General features: G+C 42.9%; 1 protein-coding gene across 3 annotated transcripts in view; it reads left to right on the top strand.

Moving 5' to 3' along the window:
- The first annotated feature begins 112 nt into the window (after positions 1-112).
- anks1b (ankyrin repeat and sterile alpha motif domain containing 1B) overlaps positions 113-23,344 on the top strand; it is a 223,172-nt gene continuing 199,940 nt past the window's right edge. For all 3 annotated transcript variants that reach the window (XM_085769577.1, XM_085769576.1, XM_085769579.1), the window contains exon 1: positions 113-906. In XM_085769577.1, the coding sequence (XP_085625703.1) occupies positions 776-906 (131 nt within the window). In that variant the 5' untranslated portion in view covers positions 113-775. The remainder of the gene's footprint in view (positions 907-23,344) is intronic.

Below are 23,344 nucleotides of genomic sequence, written 5' to 3'. Positions count from 1 at the left end.
AACATGTCCGGAAAGAGGTGCTTTTATTTTGAAAGCTGTGACCGGAAGTGCTCTATGTAATCTGTGCTAACTGGACACTTGAGTCTCAGGCGACACAGATAAGGCACCGGGCAGTGCGGTAGGTTCGGGGGAGAGAGGCGGAGAGTGCAGCCGAACTGGAGAGCTTCTTGTCGGGGTAGACAGGCTTCCACCTCCCGCTAGTTTTATCCAGCTGGAGCTCCGGACCTGAGACTTCACTTCACTCGGACAAAGAAGGAGTTTGTGTTTTTGTTTAGGCTATGTTTTTCTTTCTTTTCTTTTCTTTCCTTAAACCGGGTTTTATTTGTTTGTTTGTTTCTTAATCTTCACTTCACACTTGGCGTCCAGCAGCAGGGAGTCCGTCGCTCCGGTTCAACCCCCCCGTTGCGCCTGTTTGCACTGAGGTTACACCGGGGAGCAGCGCGCGTCAGCGGGGCGAGTAGGTAGTAGAGGAGATTACGGAGCCGTTGCGTGTGAATGGACTGAGGTTACAAAGCACCAGGGGAGCCGTGCACGTCAGCCCTGCTTTGCAGCATCAATAACACCTATATCACCGTGCAGCAGCAGCAGCGGCAGCATGCAGAGAGAGCAGGGATCCTTCCTGATGCCTCCCCACGCCAGACAGTGAGGGGAAGGGGTCGGAGGGGAGGAAGAGGAGGAGGAGAGGAGGAGGAGGGCAGCAGCAGGGAGGATTTATGGGAGATCTGCTGGATTCACATCATCATCACCCCGTCGTTGCAAACTTGTGGTGTCCGGGATGGGGAAGGAGCAGGAGCTGCTGGAAGCCGCCCGGACTGGGAATGTCGCCCTGGTGGAGAAACTGTTGAGTGGGAAGAAGGGGATACTGGGGTCAGGCTCCGGCTCCATCCCTCTGCCCAACCTGCTGAGGTAAGAAATACACAAGAAAATACCTGCTTTGACTATTATAGGCTCTATATATATGCTTCCCTATGACCGCTACAGTGTCCAGGGGAGGGGAGGGAGGGGGCTGCCTGGTGCTGGAGGGGGATCCCTGGTGGGAGGGAGAGGGAGAGGGAGAGGGAGAGGGCGAGGGGTTCCCATGCTGCAAAATGAGGCATAATTTAGCTTCATCATAGATCAATGCACCAGAAATGAGGCTCAGCTCCAATCACTGCTTCACTCTCCTCAACCTGCAGGAGCCTATAGATTCTATACAGCTGAGTGTGTGTTGAGTGTCTGCACATATGTGATAGGCTTCAGTATGTGTGTGTGTGTGTGTGTGTGAAGAGCTCAATGCTTTGGTTGCAACATGCTGCATGACACAGGAGAGGAAGAGAAGGGAAAGGAAGTGTGTTATGCAAAGTCAGTCAACACGAGAGAGAGTGTGTTTGTGTGTGTGTGTGTGTGTGTGTGTGTGTGCAGGTCGACAGACAGAAACGCTGCAGGCTACAGGCCAAAATATCTCAGACAGACTCTGTGTCCTAATGGGACGGTGGAAAGGTCAGTCCTCCCCTGTCCCGTCCCGTTCTGTCCCGTCCCGTCCTGTCGAGATGCCAGGTTCGGTTTGAGGCGTCGCAGCAGACGTCACGATGTTGATGTTTTTTGGACGTGAGCATGAAAACATTGTGATGCTGGGATGATGGCAGCTCCTGAAACAAGTCCAAATCTGTCTTTTTCACTTATGCGTTATGCTATTTTACCCCCCAAAAATCCATGTTTTTCTTTTCTTTAGCTCTAAAATGTGAACTTGTGGCTCCTCTCTGTCCTTTATTGTAACCACAGCATCAGTTTGACCCTATAGGGACATAACTGTGGTGTTTGTAAAGCTCAGGCTGCTCTCATGATGCTCTGAAGGCCGGGATGCCCAAGTTTGGAGTTGAGCAGCTCTGCATGCATGAGCTTTTTTTTTTCTTTCTTTTTTTTAGTCATAAAGGTAAACAAACAGGTGATGCTGCTCCGGCTCAGGCTGGAAACATGAACTTGTATCGTTGTTTCTGGTTGATTTCTAGTTAGTTTCTCTTGTGGTCAGGTCAACAGGTGGCAGAGCGCTCATGCAGTGACCTCATCACCTTGAACCCTCGTCCATGAAACCAGATATCCTCCTTTTCTTTCTTTGAAGAGCAGTGAACATCAGAAGTAGTTACATGTTCACGGTGGAGTTGCCTCCTTTTTTATTTTCCCCGAGAGCCTCAGAGCCTCTGTCTGCTGAAGGTGTTATTGTCCCGGCTCCTCCCGGCCCTGCAGCCTCTCCCTCCCTCTCTCCCTCTCCTCCCTCTCCTCCCTCTCCTCCCTCTGACCGAGGCCGAGCCGGGTCATTAGGAGATCAAAGGCGAGAGAGGAGGAGGAGGAGGAGGAGGAGAAGCTGCCTCGGGCCCTCGAGCAAAAACGTCTCATGACCGGACCGAGGTCGGACCCTGGCAACGTGAACGATGCCAACCGCTCGCACAAGCACAGCTCTAAGCCTGGGGTGGGGTCTCCTGCAGGGGCTGTTAAAGGGGCAAGAGAGAGCTGAACTTACCCCCTGTTGTGCTTCTGGGTCAAATTCACCCAATCTGTTCCCTTCCTCCATCCTTCCTTCTTTCCTTCCTTCTTTCTACAATCCTTCCTTCCCTTCGTCTTTACTTCTTCCTTCCTCTTTTGATCCAATTGACCTGATCTGTTCCCTATCCCTCCATCTTTCTTTCCTCCCCTTTCCCCTCCCTTCCTTCCTTCTTCTTCCTTCCTTGAACCAATCTGTTCCCTATCCCTCCATCTTTCTTCCCTCCCCTTTCCCCTCCCTTCCTTCCTTCTTCTTCCTTCCTTGAACCAATCTGTTCCCTATCCCTCCATCTTTCTTTCCTTCCCTTTCCCCTCCCTTCCTTCCTTCCTTCTTTCTTCCTTCTTCTTCCTTCCTTGAACCTTGATCTGTTCCCTCCCTCTATCTTTCTTTCCTTTTCCCTTCCTTCTGTCCACAATCCTTTTCCCGTCCCTTCCTTCCTTCCTTCCTTCCTTCCTTCCTTCCTTCCTTCCTTCCTTCCTTCCTTCCTTCCTTCCTTCCTTCCTTCCCTTCGTCCTTACTTCGTCCTTCCTTTTTGACCCAATTGACCCAATCTGTCCCCTCCCTCCTTCTATCTTTCCTTCCTTTTTCCCTTCCTTCTTTCCTCCCATCTTTCCCTTTGTCCTTCCTTCCTTCCTTCCTTCCTTCCTTCCTTCCTTCCCCTTGTCCTTACTTCTTCCTTCCTCTTTTGATCCAATTGACCTGATCTGTTCCCTATCCCTCCATCTTTCTTTCCTCCCCTTTCCCCTCCCTTCCTTCCTTCCTTCCTTCTTTCTTCCTTCTTCTTCCTTCCTTGAACCTTGATCTGTTCCCTCCCTCTATCTTTCTTTCCTTTTCCCTTCCTTCTGTCCACAATCCTTTTCCCCTTCCTTCCTCCTTCGTCCTTACTTCGTCCTTCCTTTTTGACCCAATTGACCCAATCTGTCCCCTCCCTCCCTCTATCTTTCCTTCCTTTTTCCCTTCCTTCTTTCCTCCCATCTTTCCCTTTGTCCTTCCTTCCTTTCTTCCTTTCTTCCTTCCTTCTTTCCCTTCGTCCTTCCTTCCTTCCTTCCTTTCTTCCTTGACCCAGGAGGACAACAGATGCTTTGATTTGGCCTTTGATTATAGGCGACGGGACGGGAGCGACGTCAGCGTCTCCACTTCACCTGCAGCAGCGACGTGACAAATCCAGCGTGTTGTCTTGTCTTGTCTTGTCTGGCTACAGGAGCTGCTGATGCAAATTGTTCTACTTCTTCCTCTGTTAAGGCAGAGCAGAGCAGATACTTCTTGTCCCACGAGCCGCTGCCGCGCGCGACACCTGTCGTTTCATTTCTGCTTTTTGTTGTTGTTGTTGTTGTTGTTCCCTCTGTTTTCTACACGTCGTTGATGATTTCCTCTCTGTGTCTCTTGTTGGTTCCCACATTAGCTAAGCTGTTAACTGAAGCAGAAGTTGGCTCATCTGCATAATGGATGTTTCCCAATTTAAAACCATAGACCTGTATGTGTTCACATGATGCTATGTGAAATTATCTTAGCCGCCGCCGCTGCTGCAGACGGTCGTGGTTCACAGAGGTCATGAGATGTTTCCCTCAGACGTTTTTTAAGTGAAGTGCTTCAGCAACTATTGGATGAATTGCTTTGAGATTTGGCACCGAGGTTCATTCTTGCCTCAGGATGAATGATTATCATTTTGATGATGCTCTGAATTTTCTTCTTGTGCAGGATCTCCCAAACTTTTCCACTCTGAGGCCTCTGAATAGCATTAACCTCTGGCTGGGGATCCCTTTTATAAACCTCCCTGACAAAACTACAACAAATATAAGATTAAAAACAACCTTTCTTTATGTTTTTTAATTTTAATTGATACAATAATAATCACTTTTGCAACAGTTCAGTCTTTCCCTTGTGTCCCTTTTTGTAGCTCTAGCAAACAAGCTAATTCAGTAACAGAACAACTCGGTGGCACAAGGCGAACGTTACTTTGTGGCATGACATTGTAAATGATATTAAATATATTTTATAATTTGCTTCGGACCCCCTGGCAGCCGATTAAGGGCCCCGGGCCCCCCTTTTCTGGAAACAACTGCTCTAGCTACACCACTGGGTCAATTTTTTTTTTTTTATTTGCCATGTGAAACTATAATGACGCAGCTGCTTTAAATAGCTGTGAAACTTTCTCGAGCTTTCAGCCACTTCTCACAGGAGGAGGTGTCGGGACTCGTGTCTGTGGCTCGGTTACTTTAACAGTAGCTACCAGGAAGTAGGGACGACTGTTGTGAGCCCTTCGTTTTGTCACTTTCCAGTGTGAACACATGACTTAACATAACTTAGCACCTGATTATTAAAACAAGTGTGTGTGTGTGTGTGGTACAGACCAGACGTGGGTGTTTGTTTGTCCTTCACGCTGCAAATTTGTGTCGATTAAAAAAAAAAAAAAGGACTTAACCAAAAATAACACACCCGGCTTGTTATAGTACTGTACGTACGGTATCTCATCTCCCACGTCCTGCAGATGTAAACACTGTCGCATGTCGTGTTTTGCTTTAGGATTAAGGATTTAAATTTAATTTATAGGAGGACGGTGATTATTTACAGAACATTGAATTAATGTGGGAGGTATAAGTGCAGCGTTGGGGTCGATAGTCTGAAGTTCAACAGACAAACTACGACAGCGGCTGAGAAACAAAAACACCACAACCAGACAGACACACAGAGAGTGAAGCTGAGGTTAAAGCAGATGCATTATGGGTGGAAATATCCCTGTTGGTTTTTGGCACCGAGTTGTTGTCGGTGAGTTATGTCTACTGTGTTACACAGACACACACACAGACACACACACTTGGGTCAAAGCAGCACTGGCCTGAGGAGATGTCTGTAAAACACTGGGTGGGCTGAACATGCAAATCTGTCCATCTGTGTGTGTGTGTGTGAATGACCACTTGTGTGACACACCTCCTAATACAGAGCTGTTTGTCCTTTTAGCAGATGAGTGAGTCAACACTAGAGAGGTCAGAGTGTGTGTTCGTGTGTGTGTGTGTGTGCAGCCTAATGTTATGGGAATGATCTCCGGGAATCAATGCATAGTTTCCCATCTTAAGGCCTCTGAGCCATTCATAGCATTCCTAAGTCATGAGGTTCCTCTTTTCTCTGAAAGAATCACACTAAACCGCCAAGTGGGACTCGAGCGTGGAGCCGTGGACACACACACACACACACACACACACACATATGCGTAAGTGCAGCATGTAGAGAGGACGATCCTCCTGGCTGTAGCAGCAGCAGCAGCAGCAGCAGCCCCTGTGGTTATGGAGCATTTTGCACATGAACACACGTGCACAGTGGAAAATCAATACTGGATGATCTCATTGCTGTTTAATGGGTCATCTTGTTTCCTGTAGACGACGACCTGCGTGTCTGTGTGTGTGTGTTGGTCGGTGACTGGATGTTTGTCGGTATCGGGAAGACGATCACACACCCTCGACGTCCAGCTGTTAGTCTGACAATGACGATGCCACATCATCATCATCATTTTATCTCGTAGCTTTAATCTCGTTGTAAACAAACAGAACATCCATATAACATCACCGTAAATGTGAAATGTTTGCATGAATCTCAATCTTAGTGTTCGTCATCCAAACATCATCCGATCAGATGCGAGTGGCTTCACAAACAGCAGCTTTAATGGACCAGAATGCATTGCAACCCAAATGCAAGCTTCAATTTGACTAATTAGCTGCAGTTTATTTCTACTGCTTCACCTTTAGCCTCCATTCCTATATAAGTTGAGTTTAGTGAATTTATTCCGGTCTTGTAGAGTCAAGCACACCTATATATACATATGATTTCTTCTTTCCCTTAAAGTCTAAAACAAAACAAAACAAATGAAAGTCTTTTATTTTGGAGGATTTCTGCCAGCTCATGTTATCTGCTGATACAGAGAACTTGTAATCCAGCACCAGCGCTTTCTCCTTTTCTCACATTTAAAACCTCACTGTGGTTATTTTAACACTCGCTGCTGTGATGTGACTCTCTGTAACTTTTTAAAAGAGAAATAAAATGTTCTAAAACCCAATCAGGAAGCAACTCTCTTTAATAGAGATCGGACACATCTGGCTGGTAACCGATCTGCTTAATCAGATCAGTGCGCTGCTGACACCCAACACGATGAGTCAGCATTCACCACATCCTCTCTTTGTTCATTTGCCCACCTCATCTGCACTAGAGACGACTCATGTTTTTAATATTTCATCGTTCAAGACTCATCTCTGTTGTTTAAATCAGTTCTTTTTCTTTTTTTGCTAATTAAAATAATATAAAGTCAGGCTGATGTGTAGGTTTATTCTGTGAAGATGCAGACTAGGCGCTTTATTTTGAAGGCATTAGATTAAAATGACCAGAAAGATGAAATGAAGAGTCGGTCGTATTCGTGCAGCTGGTTTCTATGTTGGAGAGGATAACAAGGTTTTTTTTTTTAAGCAGCTTTACACTCCAACTGATATTAACAGTGAAGATGAGTTTGTGATGACGACAGGTTGTTGTTGTCTCGTCTCACAGAGGAAACAAAGATGTATAGCTGTTGTGTTGCAACCGGTCTTCGTCTTTTTCTTCTTGTTCAATAATGTGCAGGGGAAAGTCTCTCTTGTCTTTGTTTCTGTGTGTGTGTGTGTGTGTGTGTGTGTGTGTGTGTGTGTGTGTGTGCAGCTAGGTGTGTTTACCTCCCTCCTCCTCTACAAACGCACAACCATCAGTGGAAGGAAGTGACTCCCAGAGGAGGCGCACACTCGAGCTGCAACACACACTCCTGTTTGGACTCGGTGTTTTAATTGGCATCCTCACAGGCGGTCTCTCCTTCTCTCTCTCCTTCTCTCTCTCCTTCTCTCTCTTCTATTTTCTGAAGTCTTCCCCTGCTTGTGTTGGAGGACTCAAGTGGCGCTGGATCTTTGTAGCTCTCAGCATGGGGGCTGTGTGTGCGTGCATGTCTGTGTGCCTATCTGTGTATCTGTGTATCTGTGTGTGTGTGCGTGTCTGTGTGACTGGTTTCCGTGGCGTCCAATGAGGATGAGCTCTGATGAGAGAAGAACCCGCAGAACTGTTTATTTTTCTCGTGTTGTTTCTAGAGCTGCAACAATTAACCGATTAATCGCACAATAATCGATTATTGAATTAATTGTCAACTATTTTGATAATCGAATAATCGGTTTGGGTAGTTTTTCAAAGAAAAAAAGTCAAAATTCTCAGATTTCAGCTTCTTAAATGTGAATATTTCTGGTTTCTTTGTTCCTTTATGACAATAAACTGAGTCTCTCTTTTGGTTTGTGGACAAAACAAGACATTTGACGACGTCATCTTGTGGTTTGGGAAACACTGACTGACATATTTCAACATTTTTTTAGCATTTTATTGACCAAACAACTAATCAATTAATCGTTTAAATAATCAACAGATTAAGCGATAATGAAAATAATCGATAGTTGCAGCACCTAGTTGTTTCACGACGGCAACACTGGATGGCAAACTGAAGCTGGCGAGCATGTGTGTGTAAGTGTGTGTGTGTGTTTGTGACATAATCCACTGTCCTTACATAACCACTTCTACCATTCCTGGTTGTGTGTGTGTGTGTGTGTGATGGGCAGCAGTTTGGGAGGAACGAGAGGCCGCTGGTGCCACATGTAGGACAGGACGGCTAAAGTGGGTCAAAAGTCAACGGTGGAGATTGTCAGTCACACTGAGGTCTGGATTAAGAGGAACACACACACACACACACATGCACACACACAACGGTATCAGTGTGTCACCTATTTCTGTGCGTGTGGGATTTACTGTGACCTGCAGCGCTCACTGTGCTGCGACAGAGTTTGGGCTTAATTTTAAACCTGGATTCACTCATTTTAACCCACATTTATAATAAAACACTCAACACACAACTCTCTTTCATCTTTAACACCTGTTGTGTCCTCATGTCGTCATGGGTGTGTGCTCTGTTGTAACCATAACGACACCCAAAAGTGATGTCTTGAGGTCATTACACCGAGGTGAGAGGTTAAACTATAAAACTTTAGATGTTATTTATGTTATATCAATGAATTAAGAAGAGAGAAAAAGACTTGTGACACTGTAACTGCTCCCAATAAAAGAAAATGGACTTTATTCTATCATAATATAAAGCGGACAGCGTTTTGATGAAACCCATAGGTGTGGTCAACACTACAATGATATTAAATAAATCAATTATTGAGGGTGTTGACCACACCCATGGGTGACTGAAACGTTGTCTGTTTTATATTATGATAGAATGAAGTCAACGTTTTTTATTGGGAGCAGTAACAGCAGTGGTTCCCAACCTTTTTAGCTTGTGACCCCATTTTGACATCACAAATGGCGCGACCTGGCGACCCCGTGTTCACGTCCAGTCACGTGATTGCGGCCGTCAATCAATATACGCCAGCTCAGATATTTTTATATGTTGCATTTTATCTGAACTCAATTTAGATTAGAGAAAGTCAAAGTAAAAGAACACAGTTGTCTAAGATGTGGTGTTTTTCATCATCACTTTAAAATGAATAATAATTAGTTTAAAAAATATTTTTATCAGTAATTTCTTTTTTCAATTAGACATTCCAGGCGACCCCACGCGGGGCCAAGGTTGAAAAACACTAAGTTACAGTGTCGCGAGTCTTTTTCTCTCTTCTTTCTCACATTCTTTGGACTCAGCACCTGGTAACTTGGATGTGTGTGCGTCTACCTCCCTACATCAATGAATCACCCAGCTCCTGGGTCTGTTTTTATTTCTATTCAATATCTTTTTTTTTTTAGAGGAGGAGAAGGTTGTTGTTTTCTTAGCACAAATTATAATGTCACAACTGTGTTTATTCTAGAAAGTATATTTTTACATCTTCTGTTGTATTTTTTCTACTTGAGATCAGATTTTGTTGAAAGGTGTTTTTGTGGAGGTGTGTGTGTGTGTGTGTGTGTGTGAAGTGCAGCTCATGATTCATTCAGTGAAACTTCTCCCTGCTTTAGTTTGGGTTTAACAGCGGCGTCAGAGCATTGAGTTTGTCTGGAGCCAGGCTGATCAGGACGGGATGAGGAGTGTGAAAGTGTGTGTGTGTGTGTGTGTGTGTGTGTGTGTGTGTGTGTTTCAATGTGTGTGTGTGTTTCGGTGTGTGTGTCAAATCAAACTCAGAGACTTCTTACATCTCCATTAGGGTCCGGGCCAAGCTCTGCTTCACCTTCTTGCCAAGATACTGAGACCTCCATACTCGCCAACACACACACACACACACACACACACACACACACACACTGCTCCCTCTCTCTCTCTCTAAGCCTCTGTCTCTCTTTGTTCCTCCCTCAATCTAAATCTTTGTTTTTTTTTGTCTGAGTCTCAAATCTCTTTTTCTTTTCCTCTCAGTCTCCGTCCATCTGGTGCCCTGGATTCTCCGTCAATTCCTCCCTCTCTGTCTCCTTCTCCATCACTCACTCCTCCTCTCTTCCTCCTCCTCCTCCTCCTCCTCCTCCTCCTCCTCCTCCTCCTCCACTTTAAGAGACGAACGATCCAGGCTCCCTACTGTCGCCCCTTTTATCGTTTTCTCCTCCCTCTCTCTATCTCTCTTCGTCAGTCTCTCTGTCTCACATCTCATGGCGCACTACGCGTCTGTTATCGCCGTGTGGGAGCATCTTTTACCCATCATGCCTCTCGGCGCGACACCGGTGTTAGTCGACAGTGGCAAATGGGGAATTCGGGGAATCCGCAGCTTCTTCTGAGAACCTCAACCTGAGATTTATTAGCGATGCTCAGGTCGTATATTCTGCTGGAGGAGGAGGGAGGAGGAATATAACTCTGACGATGTCCCAGGAAAGGAAAGGAAAGGAAAGGAAGTGATGCATTGGTAACAAGAAAAAGTGGCAAAGCGAAAACCTGCAGGTTGTGACTGTTAAATGCATAAAAAAAGAAAAAAGTTCTAGATAGAAAGTTCTTTGTAATGTGGAGTTAAGGCTAAAATAAAAACGTTCAGAGCAAACTAACTGGCACCAGCTTCGGTTGCCAGGTTTGTTTGGCAGCTCAGACTTTGGACTGGTACCGGCAGAGATTATAAAAGCCCGAGCCAACTCTGAGTGCCGGTATCACTGCCTGTGAAGTTTTGGTATGTTATTAATCTGGCGTGAGTGTTTGTGCTTTGGTGACAGGGTGTTCTTGATTTAGGTTGTTTTGGTGCTGTGCTTCTGGCTGCCTGGGAGATGTGTTGTTTGCCACATGCGGTTATTTATAGACGGTGCATTTAATCAAGATTTAAGCGGGTGGACAAAGAGGATTTAAGAGGCCTCATCATCTTTCCCTGTATAACCAAACTTGACCCTGCAGTCTTTTGTCTCTCATGCAAAGTCATCACAACACTCAGGATAATCCATAAAAGTTTAAAATCACATGGGCCATGCACTGTTATAGCACTGCACATATTATTGATCAACCTGGCATGAGCTTGAACACTTTTATGTGTATATGACAGTTTTGTTGGCTTTTATTTTGAAGTTTTGATCCATAAGAAGATAAATCTGTGGGTTTAAGAACCAAAAAACCTCTTAGTGGTGTTTTTACTCTCAGGTTTTCTCCTGCACTCATATAACAACAAGTCAGTGTCAGCCAATCAGAAGAGAGGAGGCTCTGAGCTTCACTTTTGATTGGCTGACTGTTTAAAATAAAGCACATTACAGATAAAAACACTTAAATCCTGCAAGATTTGGATGGTGGATGGTCCAGGTGGGCAGTGTTGGAGGCATGTCTGAGATCAGTGAATGTATAGTTGTGACATCACAATGTTCAGGAAGTCCCGACTGCTTGTTTTTAAGGCTCAGTTTCTGTGTGAGTTTCTCTGTGGACTGAGGGCTTAATACGTTCACAGAATTAATATAAAACCTAGACCTGCTTTATAATAAGAAAATACATAGAAATCTCGCTTTCTCACCAATATGGTGCTTTAAATAAAAAAGATTGCTGCTGATTGTAAATGTGTAAATATAGAGACACTTGAAATTGATTCATGCAGCGGTTTTAGAGCAACTCAGGAAGTTATAGTTGTGATAGTCGATCACACATGTCTCGGTGGCTCGTTGCGTAAATACATAATGAAAGATGTGATTCATGCACTAAAACCCATTACCAGGAGAGTGCATGGCATGCTGCTTAGAACAACGTGTTAATTCAATTGTCTCGTGCCACCGTAAGTAGATTTCACATTTTAACTTCCTGTTCTGCTGCTGTCACGTCTGGCGTTGAGGAAGGCAAACATGTTGATGCTGAGTGGAGGAGGCACGGAGGCAACGTGCAGCCGGCCACAGGATGGAGGAGAGGTGTGACGTCCAGTCTGTCACACTAATCTGAAAGTCTGTGACCCCACATAACACTGCGAGTGTTGTCGACACACACACACACACACACACACACACACACACACACACACACACACACACACACACATGCACATTCCAGCGGGCTCCCTGCTCTCTGATAGATGGCTGTAGTTAATGAAGCGCTGCTTTTGAAGTAGATAAGATGTGGAGAGAAGAGGGCTAGAAATGCTAATGTCATTATGTGGTTGGGGCAAGAGCTACGCTGGAAGCCAGTGGAGGGAAGTTATGCATGCAAGTGTGAGTGTGTGTGAGTGTGTGTGTGTGTGTGTTTTGGCGGTTTGGACGCTTTTGAAGTCCAATCCATGATAGTTTTTTGGAAAGAAACTGACAGGACTGTGTTTTAGTGCCTGTAGTCAGTCACTCCCAGTTACGCAAATTCTTTCTTCCTGTTATTTCGGCCATAAATTCATTGACTACACCGCTGCTTCGCTGCAAAACAAATTCACACAGAGTTTATTTCTTCGTTTTATTTCCTGTAGGTATCTTAAATGGTTTAACTGTGGAGACACATCGGCTGCACTATATTCGATAAGACATCTCATGCACTCTGGCTTTACAGAGCAATAAAATGTAAAACATAATAAAGAGTAAAGATTTACAATAAAAGAGTAAAGACAAAAGATATAACATCTCAAATGTATTACTAAATGATTTAAATTCCCACCACTAGAAGCAGCATTAGTCTGAGCAGCTCAAGCGAATCAGATAGGAACAGTAAAATCACAGGTCCATTGTAAACAATTACATTTGGCAGCGCTGCTTCTTGGTTTATTGTCCTTTCATGACTCAATAGATTCAATATTCAAAGGTTTGGGTATAAACCTCCTGTGGCATCTGATGAACTGTAAACAACAGGCAAATTCGACCGATAAAGGGGGGAAACGGTTTGTCTCATGAAGGTAGAAACATGGCAATAAAAAGTCGATTTGTAACTTTAGATCTTCTTTCTCTCTTCCCTGTCCTGGGAAAAAGACGTGCAAAGTATTTTGTCAATACTAATAAACGGTGTGAAAGCTTTTTTTTTGGCATTTGACACAACAACACAAAGTCATCATGTTGTTGTTTATAATACACCTTCAGAAAGTGTGTGATTGAACTGAATGGATGTTTGAAAAAGAGGCATTTAGAGGCGAAAATAAAATGGAAAAAGGCAGAAAGGGCTGATGTGGATGCGGGTCTATAAAATAGAGATGATCTGCAGCGCATTTTCTGTCTGGTTTACTTTTAAGATGCTTTTTTCTTTAGATATCAATATTACAAGAAACTGACCTTCCTAAGTTTTTTTAAAAAAAAGAATGAAATTGATGTTTTTCTTCACTCTTTTCTTTTCAGTCCCAGGAGCCGTTACTGAAAGCTAGAAGATGTACAATCCCACATCTGTCTCATATACATTCACTGTATGGATAAAAACATGAGGACTTCCCCCTCTTGTGTTTGGGCTTGACTTGAGTTAAGTGACAATGTTTCGGTGTCCAAGCACTTACGTCAAGTCAGGTCATCATCTTCCCCTCTCAGTATCTCCTCTTGACTTGCCAAGCTGCCGTGACGAATGCGTGTAGAAAGCTTAAAGAGACATTGCACGCACAAACACACGCTGAACCACACACATAAAATATACATGGGAAGTAACAGAGAAAAGCAGAGAGAAAGGGAGACACACACATTATGGTCTGTGAGCAGGGAGGGAGCAGTTTCAACCATATTGCACTGCAGTTTAACACGTTCATTGATGAAAAAGATCCAGAAACTCTTTCATCTTTTACTCTGTGCAAATAGGGAGTTTTCCCAATTATGCAGCACGCCCTCAGTCCCTGGGTGAGACACACACACACACACACACATATACACACATATACACACATACACACAAACTAATCACCTCAGATTAGTGTGTGACTCCGCAGCTCGTCACAAAGAGACTCCATATGAATATTAAACACAAATTCAGACCCCGTGTGTGTGTATGTGTGGCCTCTCCTGACATATGGCTGCTTACATGTGTCTTATGTAATTTTTCACCAGGTGTGTGGATAACAACGGCCTTAACACTGCAAAAACAAGAATATTTGTCTTATTTCTTGTCAAAATGTCTAATTTCTAGTCAAAACTAAACTCTTTTCACTTAAAATAAGAATCATCACCTAAAAATGAACTTGTTTTTAGATCATTTTCATTTGTTTCAAACAAATTTTCACTTGAAATAAGTAGAAAAATCTGCCAGTGAAAGCAGGTTTTTTTGTGCTTGTAATAAGAAAGAAAAACTTGATCCACTATCAGATTTTTCTACTTATTTCAAGTAAAAATATGCTTTAAAGAAGTAAAAAGTATATAAAAACAAGCTACCTTTTACGTGACGAGTCTTATTTTAAGTATAATGTGACTAGAAATTACATTTTTGACTAGAAATAAGACAAATATTCTTGGTAAGATTTTGAGTTTTTGCAGTGTACCTGTATGACTGACGGCACTGAGGGCTGAGTTTACTCTGTGTGTGTGATGGCCTCTGTAATTCCCTTCATGATTGATTCCCCACTTGTCTCCTCCTCCTCCTCCTCCTCCTCCTCCTCCTCCTCCTCGCCGCTGACAGCGAGGGAGCGCGTGCAGAGCCACCAGGAAGTGAATTACCTTGAGCTGACAGCCTCCCACGGGATACACATTTCCCAGCAGGCTTTGCCGATCGCCAGCCGAGCCGATTGCCTCTTGTTGTCTCTCTCTTTCACCATCTCCTCCGTCTCGTGCTCGTGCGATACACTCTGTGTCTATGATACTGTGTGTGCTGCTGCAGGCCTCTCGATGCAGCATCATGATGTATGGATATAATGTATTCAGAGACTTGTATACTCTGCATGTCCGCCCACACGGAGCTCGCACAACTCATACATACATATATGATTTAAGAGGAGCCGGCAGCTACTCAGGCGTCGCTATTTACACTTCAGTCATGTTGTCTCTCCTCTGCAGAGCCTCATTGGTGCAGATCAATACAATAAAACAATGATTATGTAGCCAAATCACTCTGCTTTCACCTAAAACCTACAGGAGGCAGATACACAGATGTTTAAATAATGACGACAATCTACCAACCTGCTCTTTTTAAGTAGCTCATAATTGATTTTATCTGAATATAACAAGCGGTTGTAGGGGCAGGGGGGGTCTCACGGTTGCTATAGAGACCATATTTTCACGGCAGCCATATCCTGCTTATGTCACGTTCAGGGTATAAGCTCAAAAAGACAATGTCATACTGTTGTCATTTAACCCCGTCGTGATCGGCACAGAGGCATAAAAACCTTCAAATATCAACACTGGTGAAACTAAAGGGAAACTCGAGACTAACTAGAGACTGTGAATGTCTGGACTGAATTTCATTTCTTTCTTTCTTTTAAAGTCTGAAACAAAGTGACGGTTCGACAGAGAAGAGATGCTGATGTTGGTTGCTCACATTCAGGTTCAACTTCCTTTATTTGCATCCTTGGGTAGATTTGTGTTTGCAGCTGAAGGTAGAAAAAAAATGTACAGCACAAACACCATGTGAAGCTTACAGGATTAGACATGATAAGAAATAGATAAAAGAATAAAAATGCTTCAGTGTTAATCAAAATGTTAGATAAGAGCTAAATAACAATAAAAGCATTAAAGGGGACATATTATGGAAATATCGCTTTTTTAGGCTCTTTGGATGTTTGTCTTGGCTTCCAGCCCCCAAAACATGAGAATTGACAAAAAACATCTGTAATGTGCAGGTTGAAATCTATGCAGTTTAATGAGCTGTTCCCTCAGTTGTCTTCCAATGATGTAACTAGCTATCGAATTTGCATAACCCCACCCCTACCTGGGACCGGTAGAAGGGGCGGGGCAAGCAGTGGTTGATTTGCATTTAAAGGGACAGGCACTGAAACCAGCTGTTCTGAACAGGGCTGTTTTGAGCGGATGAAAAGAGCTGTGATGTTTGATCCTTGGGGTATTTTGACCGAAGCATGTCACAGACATTTTTTTAATTTGTGGAAAAGGGCCATAGTATGTCTCCTCTAAAATTACATAACCAACCCCTGAAATAAAACTATGTGAGAATTGTGAATCATAGATATTAATTAATACAGGCTCCAAAGAGCTTGTTTACCAGCATGGTGGCAGCTGGAGTAAAAGCCTGTTGTGTTACTCCAAATGTTTTTGTGGTGCTTTGTTTTGTTAAAGACATTAATTGTAGATGAGGACGGAGCCAGGAAACGCTTTTTTTTTTTTTTCTGGATGTAGAAATTGTTGTGAAAGTTTTTGGAGTTGTAAACGTAAACACAGCCTGTTTCAGACTCAAGGAAGGCGTTATTTGTATAACACAGTATTGCATTGCATTCATCCTCCTCTTCAGTCTATTGAAGATGCCGATGTGCAAATTCAAAAAGTTGTATTAGCTTCTGGATTGGAGGAAATAAAAATAACAAAAACGTTAAAGTTCAGTGACTCAGACTACTCTGAATGCAGATGGAGCCTCATCCAGCGCTGCAATCCTCCGCAACTCCATCACCAGCGTGCTCCGTCTTCCTGATAATCAGCCTCAATAACTGGACGCCCTCCATGAGTCTGTCTCGCCGTGACCTCACCCTTCGTCTCCCCCCCCCAGTCGATGTGAACTATACGTGATGAATGAGTCTTTTTTCTTTTCTTTTTTTAAAAGAAAAGATATCAAATATTCATCTGCCCCCGAACTGCTGAATGAAAAATTGAGAATATATCATTCGCAGAGTGCTCGTTTTTACGTTTCCCCTCCTCCCCAATTCAGAAGTCACTTATCTTCAACAAGCAGCGAGGCTCAGCGGCGAGCAGCCGGCTCTGAGCCATCCTACAGATTGTTTTATGCACCATGGTTAAGAGAGAGATTCCTGTGACTGATGAGAAGGAGAATCGGTATCCAAAAAGGCCTTTTTGTCGTGATTAGACTTGCCTGTGGTGCATTACTTTGGGCTTATAATAAGATTGCAGAGAGAGAAAGTAGAGGGCGTGGTTTTATATTTATTTATTTTCGCTTTATTCCCTTTTCCCCCACAGTCCTTTGAACTCTTTGTTCCAGACTGTTTTCCAAAGAGGGAGTGGTAGGTACTGGTAGTTTTCCCTTCTGTGAAAGAAAGAAAGAATAAATAAAAGAATAGGGTGGAAGCTGAAGGAGGGAGTGTGTTGGGGGAGTAGGAGGAGTGATGGAAAGGTCTGAAGGTGAGTACGAGGGTGTTGTGTGTCTGTGGCTTTAGGCTGTGATGTTGATGCTCGTTCTCACACCTGACAACCCTGAGGGACAGGTCCGCAAATTAGAAATCTAACCTCCACACAACCTCCTCCCTCCGTTTCCTCTTCCTCCTTTCCCTTTTTCTTTCCTTCATCAACACATTTTTGAAAACACTTTATACAGTTGCCTCATATCAGCCATGAAGTTCTCCATCCATTGCACAGACCTGAACATCAGGGTTCAGCGGCACTAAAACTTTTTAGACAAACATATTTAAAAACTCAAAAATTATGAATTAGAATATAATATGATACATTTTAAAAAGGGATAAAAGGAAGCAGGACTTTCTGTTGGATATTTTCCAAAAACACAATTAAAAATCTCATCTGTGTTACGTTGCCAGGATTCCTGTGTAAATCAATGATAATAAATGATAGGAATTACTCAGAATAAATTAATAAATTGAACATATTACTGTTCGCATCAAGTGTTCATAATGAAACCCTCTGTTTTCTCCTCCCTATCTCCTTCTGGTCCATCAGGCAGATTAGATCCAAAGCTCTGAAACTACTATATACTGTATCATCTAAAATATAGTTTATAGTTTGCTTGAAACGTATTAAGGCAGCATTGTTTATACCTGTTTATACCTTCTGTCTCTCACCAACAAATCTCTGTCCTTGCTGGTTTTGCTTGTTGAGTGAATAACAGCCCACTCTTTTCATCTGTTTGTAATGAAAGAGGTGGAAAGTAGGAGCTGCATGAAAAATAAGAATAATAAGAACGAAGTACTACTAGTTCCTCTGATCCTGCCTCTCACTTCTTCTGCCGACTCGGCGTTGCTGCATGAAGTGGGTGTGGTGCCTTTTTGTCGGAAAAGTTTAAAAAATTTGGGTCTGATGTTGAAAAAAAAAAAAAGGTGTGGGAGGAGGAGCTTTACGATGCTGCGAGACGACGAACTAACTAACAAGCTCTTTCTTTGAAGCACGCTGAGGCCCCAGAGCCTCATGGGAAAGAAAGGCTTCACATCAGAAAACACAAGAAGCTTTAGATTTCCCCCCAAAGCAGCAGGTACTTAGCAAAACAGGTTAGTTATATACTCTTCACAACATGTGGTGGTGGAGGTGGAGCTGATGCATCAAAATCCAGCTGCTGTCACCTCTGGATAAAGTGAACTCACTCAGGGATGTTTTTTAAATTATTTTGTCTCTTTATTAATCCGACGGTCAGTCACACACGCTCTCGTCTCTCCTCTGTCTGTGACTCACTCTCGATATCACGGTCGGGGGAGACACTGGAGCTCTGCTGAGTAAGCATCATCGAATCTGGATCTAGTGAACGCAGCAGCAGACCCCCTGCAGACTTCGACCTACGCACCAACCCTTTGTCTGTACGATTATCTCTGTGTGTGTGTGTGTGTGTCTCTCCAAGCCTGCCCGTCTTTCCTCATGCAGTGTTATCCCTTCTTTCTTTCTTTCTTTCTTCTTCTTTTGTTTCCCCCTCCTCATCTGTCTGCTTCCTCGCTTGTATTCCTTTATTCTTGCTTCCTCTTTGTCTGAATCTGGCAGCCTGTGCATGTGTGTGTGTCTGTCTGCTCCCTGTCTGTCTGTCTGTCTGTCTGTCTCTCTGGCATCCCCACACAGCCAAAATGATTTTTTATAGCTTCTCCCCTGCGTCTCCACCCCCACACCCCCTTGTTTTTCTGTCTCTCTCCCTTTTTTTTTTTTTGAAGTGCATGAGTAAATGAATCTCTTTGTCTTGCACTGTAGTGTAACCCGATAATCAGGCCATTCACTGATTATGCGCTTCACGCTAATCATGCATCATGAGTGTGTGCGTGTGTGCGTGTGTCTGGCTGTGTGCACGTGTGGTGTCTTTGTGGTGTACATGTTCGTGCACGTGTCATTGTGTCATAACAGTGAGGGGCATTTGATGACACCGAGCGTTCAAATTTGGAAAATGATATAGTTCCTACTGCACTTTTTGTTACCTGTCTTTGTCTGGGGATGTAAGTGTGTATGTGTGTGTGTGTGTGTGTGTGCAGGGAGAAAGGGAGATAGTGGTAGTAGGCGTGATAGGAGGGATGAGGAGGAGGAAGAGGAGGAGGATGGATGCTAGAGGGGTGGGGGGCATGTGGGGGAAACCAATTATCGTCCAGATAACAGGCAGGCTATGGATTTTTCTACCAGGCCACTTCTGCAGCTTTTTCATTCTGTTTCTTTCCCTCTCTGTCTATTTCTGTCTCTCCGTCCCTGTACCAAATTTAAATTCCAATTCAGGGGTGTTTTATTGACACGATAGAAAGCCCCATGGTATAGATTCTGTAGTAATATGTTGTGTCGTTTTTCGGTTCAGTGTGTGTGTGTTTGTGTGTGTGTGCGTGCGTGCGTGTGTGTGTGGTCTGATTAACTACAGAAAATGGCCTGTTGAAACGTGTCAGACAACAGAGACTGACATTTTGTCAATATGACCCCTGCCTCTCTCTCTCTGTGTGTGTGTGTGAGTCACTGTGACCGGCAGGCAGTCACATTATCTAATCTGCGTTGTCATGTTGCCCTTCTGCATTAAGGGGTTTTGTGTCCTTGACAGCATGAATTGCAGTTTACAGCCTTTCCACTTCAGAGCAGTAGGCCTATTGAAGAAGATTGTCAGACTCGATCAATTTCTGTCAAATGATATCAATCAGTAATGTTGCCGTCTGTTTTTATACTGTAAGTCAGTAGCCGACAAAACTGTTGGTGTGTGCTAGCACTTTCCACAAGTATCGACTAGGCTAATGCTAAGTAGGCTAATCCCTGTTGTATTGGCTACTAAATTGTGGTTAGTCTGCAAAAAAGGTCAAATATTATCAATCATAAATGTCTGTTTCTATAACCCAAGTGATTGGAAAACAAGTCTCAGCACTGTTACAAGTAGCGCTGTTTACAAGTAGGCTACTCCCTGTATCAGCTACTGTGCACCTTGGGCTACAGATTAATATCTGTGTATTCTGTAGTAGCCTACTCTTTTATATTTATGATAAAATCTAAGTTTGACATTGGAAAACAGACTTCCTGTGTTCAAAGTGCTTTAAATTGCTCCTTTAATTGTTCCAGGAAAGGGCTAAAGTTGAGCTCAGAGTTCAAAATAGTCTTTTCAAGCTGCATATTTAATAAAGTGGATGAATGAGTAGCACGAATGTGTCTTAACCAGTCTGAAGCAGTTTAATTTATTAGTTGGACATAATTATCTCGGTGAAATCAAAAGTTATTTCCCAGCAGCCAGTGAAATAGTGAATATGTAGTCGTTAATTGAGCCTGTTTATGAAAACAATTGAAGTATCATTTTTGATTAGCATGGACGTGCTGTCACTGATGTGACATTTGCTTTCGAATGAGGCTAGCGATGTGTTACGCTAATTTTATTTGAAAGCATCTCAGCAGTCACACAACATCTGGAGCAAGCAGGACGGCACAGTGTTTGACATTTATGAATGCAAAACCTGTCAGACGAGCAGAGAGGAGATAGTACCCAAACTGAATACTGGCACTGTAATGAGCATGTACAAGAAATCAAATTGTTATTCTGTGTTTCCCACAGCAAGACGTGCTCATTTAAAACTATATCAGTGAAATTAAAGCGGCGTCGATCTATGTAGGCTAAGTAGTTTTTGTTTATATGCCCAGGTTTTGAGATCTTCCTTTTCAGTAGAGCTAACATAATAGCTACAACTGACTAAAATTCATTTATTATGTTTGCTGCACATTTTAGAAAAGAAAAGAAAGAAAATTCTCTTTATATGAACACTGTTGACTTGCTTTTTTATATGTCATTTTAATTTCTGTGAACAATACAAACAAAATTGGAGTGGGCATCATAAATATCAAAGGCCCCTTTCTATGCAATTAAAATACAGCACCACAAATTAAGACCTGTGTAAGGAAGGACAGTGACACTTTCAAAACTGTTTCAACAAAAACAGAACTTTATAGGCCTTGATGAAGGTTTTGAATTTATTTTATTTCACCCTATCTAAAGGAATTTATCACAAGGCTTCTTTATTAGACTGCAGACACAATGTAATTGTTGGAACCAACTTCTTAGGGGAATCATTTATCCTCCTGTATATTGCTGCTACATTATAATTTATAGATAAATCACGGATCCTCTTCAGTGGTTGCACAGTATGCAGAGTAAGGTAAAGTGGCAGAACTGAAATAATAATAATAAAGTGTGTTTTGATGTTGTTTTTGCAGTTGTGGCATTATAGTTTAAGGGTGGATATATGTGGGGGTTTTACCTCAGATTTATGACAGGCTGAACAGTGACTCATCATCCTCACTACTGCTTGTCTCATTAGTGTTAATCTTTTCTCCTCCATTATACTTATTCTCCACCTCCTCCTGTCTTTCTTGGCTCAACTCTACTCATCCCTCTATCGGTCCATCTTTGCAGCTGAGTCACTGTCCTCTTTCTCTCTCTTATCCTGCATGTCTCTCACTCCATCTGTCCCTTGGGTTGTCTGTTTTTAGACTTTCATAAACTCTTCTCAAATGTTCACTTAACCTCAATGTTCCCTGAAAGTCTATCCCTTTTGGGCACACACACACTCACCATACACATACACACACATTTTACTCCGCTGTGTTTACACACTTCATTTGAAGCGGCCAATAATGCGGCAGCGATAGTTAAAACGTATCAGGGTGAATGTCAGTGAGATTTCAGACTGTTGAGCGCACAAAGAAGCTGAGAGAGAGTGAGAAAGATCTGTCGCCCCCCTCCCTCTCATCTGTTGGAAAATGTTATCGCACTGCTCTTCATACCTTCATCTAACCGTCTGTCTGTCATCCCACTCCGTATAATAAACAAATACCAAGTCATGTGGCAGTGGAGTTTTCTATCTTATTTTAGGTTGTAGACGGGTAACATGCAATGTTTTTGTTTGTCATGTGCAGACAGACAAGAAAATAAACGGTAGCCATTTCATTGACAGGCTGCTAATAACGTGATAATGTCAAGAAGCCAAGAAATAAAAAAAAGTGTCATAATGTCTAGAAATAGCCTAGAAATAACGGTCAGTTTCATAGTAATGTTGAGAAATATAGCCCAGAAATAACGATTGATTGTGTAGAAAAACCCTAGAAATAACTGTCAATTGCAAGGACTTGGTGTAGAAAAATTCTGGCCTTTCATAAAGAATTCAAAGCATGAAAAGCATGTGTTATCTTTTGCCTTTATGAAAAACATGATGTTACTATGAAATTCACCAGTATTTCTAGGCTATTTTCTGACATTACTATGCAATTACTTGTTTTTTCTTGGCTATTTCCTCACATTATCACATAATTATCAAGAAATTAGCGGCCTGTAAATTAAAGGGTTAGCAAATAAACCTTCTTTATTATGGTTTACAACTTTAACCTATAAAAGTAAGAGAAACAAGTTATTTCTTTTTGGGGGGTAAGGTGGGGGGAGTTTATGGGATATAACCTCCTGTACAGAAGCCACTCGTCCGTCGGCCTGCTCGATTCATCCCCACCCCCAGAAATTCAGTTTCTGGTTCTTCATCGCCTCATATACTGTTACACACACTTGAACTGTCCATGTCACGTGTGATTGTGGCACACACACTCACCACCACAGCGTGTCCCACTGTTGACAACTTGCCTTTGCTCTGTAATTATAGTTGTACACTAACAGGGAATGACAGAGGCCCCTGACACATGCCAATCAAACTGCACCTTGGGAGCACAACTGCCAGTTTCATGAATCATCAGTGAAAGTGGTTTCCACATTAAGAGTTTAAACTATTTTTAGGAGAGGGGGTGGCATGACTTGGCGGAGCTTCATTTTGATTGCCTCTGCACTGTGAACACTATAAAAACTATAAAACAGTACTAGTTTTGATAATTGTATGCAATTGGGACACATTTGGCTTTTTCTATCTTTGGGGGGTTGGGATACCCACAATACATGGCATCATGATTTTGCAATTCATGCCATTTGAAACACACACCAAGGCCTTAAAGTAGAAGAAAGTCTACTCTTACTGTGCATGTATTTCACTGAAAGAAGGATACTCCTGTTGAAGCACTGGTGTGTTTGTGTGTGTTTTCTTTAGGGTCAAGGAGAGAGGTGGTATTTTCTGATATTAATGTTTTTATTTGTGTACAGTTTCGATGCTCGAGGAGATGTTTTTGAGCTTGTGTGTTACTCCAGACAGTCCCCAGTGTTTGACTGGGCTG

This window comes from Trachurus japonicus, chromosome 23 (assembly GCF_045865225.1).
Source record: "Trachurus japonicus isolate A0001 chromosome 23, Traja_1.0".
Lineage (NCBI taxonomy): Eukaryota > Metazoa > Chordata > Actinopteri > Carangiformes > Carangidae > Trachurus > Trachurus japonicus.
This window is presented reverse-complemented; position numbering and strand designations above follow the sequence as displayed.